The 6,916-nt window shown below is 34.3% G+C and overlaps 1 protein-coding gene across 2 annotated transcripts; it reads right to left on the bottom strand.

Annotated features, from left to right (window-relative positions):
* Positions 1-1,722: 1,722 nt before the first annotated feature.
* On the bottom strand, positions 1,723-6,572 carry LOC124844354 (peptide methionine sulfoxide reductase-like). Of its 2 annotated transcripts, none has more exons than XM_047321276.2 (3): positions 6,410-6,572; positions 3,170-3,697; positions 1,723-2,339 (listed from the first exon to the last, which is right to left on the bottom strand). In XM_047321276.2, exons 2-3 carry the CDS (start codon positions 3,527-3,529, stop codon positions 2,088-2,090), a joined length of 612 nt encoding a protein of 203 aa, XP_047177232.1. In that variant the 5' UTR covers positions 3,530-3,697; positions 6,410-6,572; the 3' UTR covers positions 1,723-2,087. The 2 variants fall into 2 exon arrangements, with proteins under 2 accessions (XP_047177232.1, XP_087972731.1); XM_088116605.1 differs by lacking the exon at positions 6,410-6,572 and adding an exon at positions 6,230-6,383.
* Between the last annotated feature and the right edge of the window lie 344 nt (positions 6,573-6,916).

Below are 6,916 nucleotides of genomic sequence, written 5' to 3'. Positions count from 1 at the left end.
AAGACGAGCTAAAGGTGAAGAAGGAGCTCCTAGGGTTGGTTGGAACCGTTTTGGGGTTGAACAAGAGGTTAGAAAGTGTGAAGGAAGCATTGAGGAGTGGAAGGTTCGAATTTGCAGCACAAGGGTTGAAGGAGTTGAAAGTGGCGTTGAGGATTGACGAGAAGGATGATAGGGAGCCTTTGGTGAATTGGTTAATCTGAGATGACGAAAAAGAAGAATTCAGCTTTACCCCCAACTGAGATGATGAAGAAGCAACGTGGCAGATACTTAAGAAGAAGACGTGGCCTCGTCGTTTGCCAGATCAACTAAAAGTTGACGCCGTCCATTTTTAAGGACTAATACTAATAGTTTCAATACTATGAGGACTAAAAACCATCAATGTTTCGAGTAGGGACTAAAACCAAAATCGTGTAATACTTAAGGGACGAAAAACATATTTAACCCTAGAATTTATAATATTCAAGAGATGCAATAACAATAAAACATAAACTTAATTAACATAAATATTTGATATCATAGGTATGTTTATTGTGTTCCATTTTTTTTATTTAGTTAATATAAAACTTATACTCATACTTAAATTTTAAAAATATATTTTATTAGTTTATATGAATTTAAATAATGGGTTACCCTAAAAAATTTACATTATTCTCTTAATCTATTTTTTTTATATAAAATTATAATATTTCTATTTAATTTAAACGACACAACAACAAAATAATAATTAAAATATTTTTTAAAGTTTAATTAAGTTATAAGTATTTTATAAATTTGAATATTTTAATTAAGTTGTAAGTATTTTATTAAAAAAAATTATTCATTTAATTTTGCTATTAAAAAGATGATATGGTCATTATTTCTGTCTCTTCTCCAATTTATTGATCAATATTTTTTTCTTTAATTTCTTTTAATTTGCGGAGAAGTTACTTTTGGAAAGAAAATAAACAAGTTAGAAGAAAATAGAGAAAAGATGTGATCAATGATAACAAAAATTATATAATTTACAAATATAAAAAATATTTTATGTATTCAATATAGCAAAAATTTTTAATAAAAATTTAATTTAGTATACTAAAATGTATCAGTTACCATTATTTTCAAACTTTAGATTGCTTTATCTAGTCCTATTTAAGAAAAAAAATCTTGCATTCTCTACTCTTTTTTCATTTGAAATCTCTCTTTTTAAGTTTTCTCTTTTTTTTTTCACACTTTGCATATTTTAGTGTGCAACATTTGTGTATGTGTTAAATGATTTTACGATAGATTATTTTTTTATGGCAGTTATGTCGTTGACAATCAGTGTACAAGAATCTCATACTTACGAAGAATCAAAAGAAGGAATATTTCAGAAACGGGTGTCCTAAAACAGTTTGTGACTAATCTACAAGCAATTTTACAAAGTTTTATTTGAAAAATACTACGTGAAGGTAAATAAATTGTTTATGCATTTAGAAAACAAGTAAGAAACGTTGAAAAATGTACCGAGAACAAAAGCATGCTTAGAAAGTTGTAAAGTAAGCAATAATCGGACAAAGTATTAATGATTAAACTATATTTCATGAATTCAAAAGTGCATATCATACTATAGATTAAGAACACCTTTGACCCTAAATAACTCTTTACTTAAAAAGTTGGAAACAAAATCTAAAATGTATTAGGTTTTTCATTATTAGATATCTATAATATATAACTAACCCCTCTTAAATCCTTTTCACATAAATCTTGAATTCAATATAGCACACCATGACAAGTTCATTACTCCTCCAGTTCATATAACATTGTTTTGAGTAATTATCCACATAAATCTAGGGTGAAAACCCCAAAACAAAATGACATTTTAAATCAAGAAGTGACACTAATTAAAGGCATACACTATAAGACCAGTTTATTAGAAAACTATACATATAAACTACTACATAACTCTAAAAAGTGATTCTAGTTCTATAGTGATCTTCACCCTATAAATACAATACAGAAGAGAGATAGAGTGTGACTTAGCTTTATAGATAAAATACTTTCCAACAAAAGCATGCTTTAATCATCTAAATGTCATTTAGAACCTTCGATGCAATTCCCATATGAATAACCTAACCATAGCATCGGATTGGATCGTTGCATCCCTTTGAAGCAGATTGCTTGGAACCAAATCTGCCTCCTTTCTCGAGGTACTGTTGATGGTATTCTTCTGCCCTGTAGAACTTCTTGGCAGGAAGAATCTCAGTAACAATCTTCCTTTTCAGCTTCTGCTGTTGCTGTTCCAAGGACTCTGTGGCTGCCTTCTCTTGTTCAGGTGTGTAAAAGTATATTCCAGACCTGTATTGTGTTCCCACATCATTACCCTGCCACATAGGAAGAACAAACTGTTGCTTAGTACTTCAGCCACATGATGCAGCTGCAGCAGCACTACAGATCACAAGTTGTCAACACATATTCAAAGTTCATAAGCGCATGCATTTGAATGATGAAGAGAATGAGAAAAATTGCAGTGCTGAAAAGAAAAAAACGGTTTCATCAGAAGCATGTAAAAATAAGTATTTGCAATGAACTCCCAAAACGTAACTGATGAGAACTATAGTAATAACTTGTGAACTGTGAAGTCACATATACATATGTATGGTGTAATGGTAAGTAAAACTGGAATGAGTGATGAAGGAAACAAACGGCAGGGTAAAAAATCCCACACTTGGCATGGCAAAGAGCTTAATAATTAGTAATGAAAGAAACAAACTTCAAGGAGATTCCCCCATCAATTTGATATAACCCAATACATATGATAACATATTGGAAACAGAAATCACAAAACAAGACAACACAGGATGTTCAAACATAAGTGCATGCATTAGGCAACAGAAATTAGCATCACCCTAGACCATGTATCACGATGCAAAAATAAAGTATAGCAAAACGATGAACTATTTTAAGTAGAGTTGGTGAATAATTCTAAAGAAACTTTACATAAATAATCCACAAGCCCAAACTTGTAATTCAGATCAGGGAAGTGTAGACATCAAACTTGAAGCCAAGGTTATCAGTCGAGAGTTTACATAGATCACTATATAACAAACTTGTAGACTAGTAAACAGTAAGAACATGGTCCTTATATCAAACCAGACCAATACATTCAATTAAGCATGACTGCGTTTGTAACAACTAAAAAATAAAAATTTACCTGCCGATTCAGTGCAGTAGGATCATGTCTAGCCCAGAACAAACCAAGCAAACTCTCATAGCTACATTGATTGGGATCATATTGGACCCTGACAACCTCTGAGTGGTGTGTGGTCCCTGTACACACATCCTCATAGCTTGGATTATGCAGCAGCCCTTGGCTATAACCAACTTCTGTCTTGGTCACCCCCACTGCTCTCTGGAAGGCCAGCTCAACACCCCAAAAGCAACCAGCACCAAACTGGGCAAACTGTTGACCTGGTTCGGGTATGTCATCATCCGGTCCTTGGGCAGCTGCTGAATTAATGTTTTCTGCTGCCCTTGGGCTACCCAACCCGACGAGTCTACTCAATAGGTTCATGGAGGACTTGTTACCAGCAATATTTGGATGAGTTTTGCAGAAGCAGCAACAATACTTGACAGAAAAACCTGAGAGTGATGGAAGGAGCTTCGTTTTGAAAAGGCTGGAGAGAGCAGAAGAAAGTAACACAGAAGGGAACTGATTGAGCAAATATGGTGCTTCTTATGGCTGCAAGGAGTTTGAATAGAATAAGCACACTTCTCTACAAGATTGACAAATTTAAACAAATAACCAAAGGCTTAAAACAAGAACTTAGTTTTACTCCAGTGTACTGATTGATAAGTTCACAATACATGACCATACAAAATAGCGATGTCAAGCTCCTTACAATATAAGAAATTTTCTCTCAACATAGAAGAACACACAAGAAACAACTATTGAAAGAGAGAAAACAGGCATAAGATGCTGGACTGTCTGTCTAACTTTTGTTCATATAATATGATATGCCTACATAATAAATCCCTACATTAATTACTAAAAGCAGATTTTGTTCATATTTCCAACAAAAACAATGAATATTCTGCAGAGAACAGAACAACCAATATCCCCCCTCCAATTTCCCTTTCTCCCCAAATTTCCTTCCCCACTGAGCATGTGACAGCTGTCCCTGTTGCTATCATTTCCCCCATCATTTTCCATATAACTCCTCCCTTGGCAAGTTCTCTGTGTGAGTTATTTGCCTATTTTCTCCCATTTTGATTCTCACTTCACACGTGCTGTCCATCATCACCTTTTTATCGCACTCCCTTTTAGCCAACTCTAGTATACACATTATCGTGGACCTATCAGAAATCTATTAAAAAGCTTTTACTGCACATGAAAAGAGAAACCTAAATTACTGCAATGTTGGTGAAGAAATGCCTTTGCATTGAACCAAATTTAAAATCTAAAAACACTCAATTCTCTGACAAAAGAAAGTAGACCATGTGTCCACACTAAAATGGTTAATCACCACTAATGATTGCAGAATACGATAAAACCATAAACAATCCTCCAACCAGCCATTTAAAATTCATAAGCCAGTCAAACAAAAATGGAGACTCTAAGCAGCAAAATTACATATAGCAATTACTAATTGTTGCAAAATCAGTCTAAATTTTGAGTGCACTAGAAAATTTTAAATTAATAAACTATGCTTTCATATACTGTTAGGAGTTGGAAAGTGTATGAAAGGAGGAAGAAAAATACCGAACGGTAAGGGAATGGTGGGAATAGGAGGAAGGGAGTGGGGATCCGAACGGTAGAGGAGGAGGAACGAAGGAGCCGAACGGTATATACACAAATATCGAACGGTGGCTGCTAAGGAGGAGGGAGCGCATGGTCGAACGGTATAAAGTTGCTAATACCGAACGGTGGATGATGAATAAAAAGAGCGGGAAAGTTTGTTAGGCTATTATGGGGAGAGAGAGAGTATAAATATACCTTTGTTATCTCATATAGAGGGGGGATATTTTCTTACATCTTGTAAACAGGTCTTGGACCTTGTTGAGGGGGATTAGGCTCCCGAGTTGTATTGTTTCATTTTACAGTTACAGTGAATACATACCATTACACAGATTATACTCATTTCCTTTGTTTTTCTCTTGTTTATTTGCTTTGGCGTGAGTGGGTGTTGCGAGAATAGTTAGGTCTCTATCTCATAAACCTAACATATACATACATGTCTGAATTAGTATATACATGCATATTTGTATGAAATGCTACACGGTACAAATACAAGTTTATACCACCCATGAAATGAAATGTGGTTTTGTGTAGCCATGTTTCGTCTCTCCAAATGTTAAGTAAAAAGTATGGTGCTGAATCCTGATTGGTTAGCTTCACTTTTCTTTGAAATTCCTATGCGAAAAGTTTGTACTGTATAGTATTTCTCATATATGCATGCATTAGTGGTCACAGGATACGCTCAGACAGACAAGACAAACCTTTCAAATATGACATAAAGTCATCTATAATCTATTTGTAGTTTAGTTACAAGGATTCAGCCAGTTAACAAAAAGAATTCATGCTATAAATACATTATAAACTGAATGAAGACTAAGCCGAAGAATTACATACAGCCATTACTAATTGTTGTAAAATCAATCTAAACCCTGAGGATCCTTTTTAAATAAATGAATGCAATATACTGTTCTATATACAAGCAAGAATAAATTAGTATGTATATGCATGTGTCTTGGTAGTCACACGACATAATCAAAGACACACGAAGAAGAACCTTTTGTATATGACCACAAAGGTCATCCATTCATGGTTTAATTATAGGCACTCAGTAGGATTTATATCATAAAATTCTTATTTTGTTTGTCTCTCAGAGGTAGTCAGTGATCCAATCGGTTTATACTTACCAAATATTTTTCTTAATCTAACGAACTAACTAACTTAATAGTTAAGTTCAAGGACTAAATTAGCTTTTTTTTCCCATTCCAATGACCAAACCAACCACTTATGCCAATTTCATGAACTAAAAATATGACAATTTACTCAAACTTTTATCATCCCGTATAGATGGGTTTCAGTTTTCTAACTTATAAAATACCCACAAGCTGATATAAACTGAATGGGAATTGCAAAAGAAACGCTAAATAAAAATTAAAAAAAAAAAAAAAAGAACTAGGAACGTTAACAGATGGGATATGCTGAAAATTCTAGAGGGAAAAATCAGGCAAAGCAAAAATAAAAGCCAAATCCAACACCTACCCTTCAACTAATTATTCCAATCACTCTCCACGAAAACAAAGACATGAAATCAATTACAAAAGCCATAATCCCTGTTCATGGTATTTTTCTCCCATCGAATGCAAAAGGGAAAGAAGGGAAATTGAAATGGAAAAGGAGAAAGGGTAATTGAATAGAGAAAATAAGAGGAATAACACATACCCAGTGAGAGAGAGAGAGAGAGAGATTGAATTGCGTTGAGGAATGAGAAAGGATGAGAAGTAGAAGAAGCGGAGGAGGAAGAAAAAAACTGGGGATTGGGTAAGAGTGACAGCAAACCAAAGGAGATTTCCACGTTGTTTTGGTTTGGTGAAAGGGACCAACGAGGTTGTTTCGTTAATATTCCCAACTAAAATTCTACGTTCTCTGCTGCCATTTTCATTTTCTCAAATAAATTCAAGGCTTAATACCTCTTTTTGTCCCTCTTGGGAAATGTTCAATTTCGTCCTACCTTTTTCAAAAAGTTCAATGTGGTCCCACATTGTGAAAAAAGTGTCCAATTTAATCATTTTTGGTCACGGCGTTAAAAATTTAACGATCCTGCTGACAGCGTGGACTGATGTGTGCAACGTGGCTTTTTAACTTGGAAACGTGGCAGTGACAGTGTTTTTCACTAACGGAGAACGTGGCAGTGGGCAGTGATTAAAAATCTGAGTGTTAGGGTTTGGT

This window comes from Vigna umbellata, chromosome 5 (genome assembly GCF_029865625.1).
Source record: "Vigna umbellata cultivar VRB3 chromosome 5, Vumbellata_1.0, whole genome shotgun sequence".
NCBI lineage: Eukaryota > Viridiplantae > Streptophyta > Magnoliopsida > Fabales > Fabaceae > Vigna > Vigna umbellata.
The sequence above is the reverse complement of the archived record's forward strand: the minus strand, read 5'-3'. Positions and strand labels throughout refer to the sequence as shown.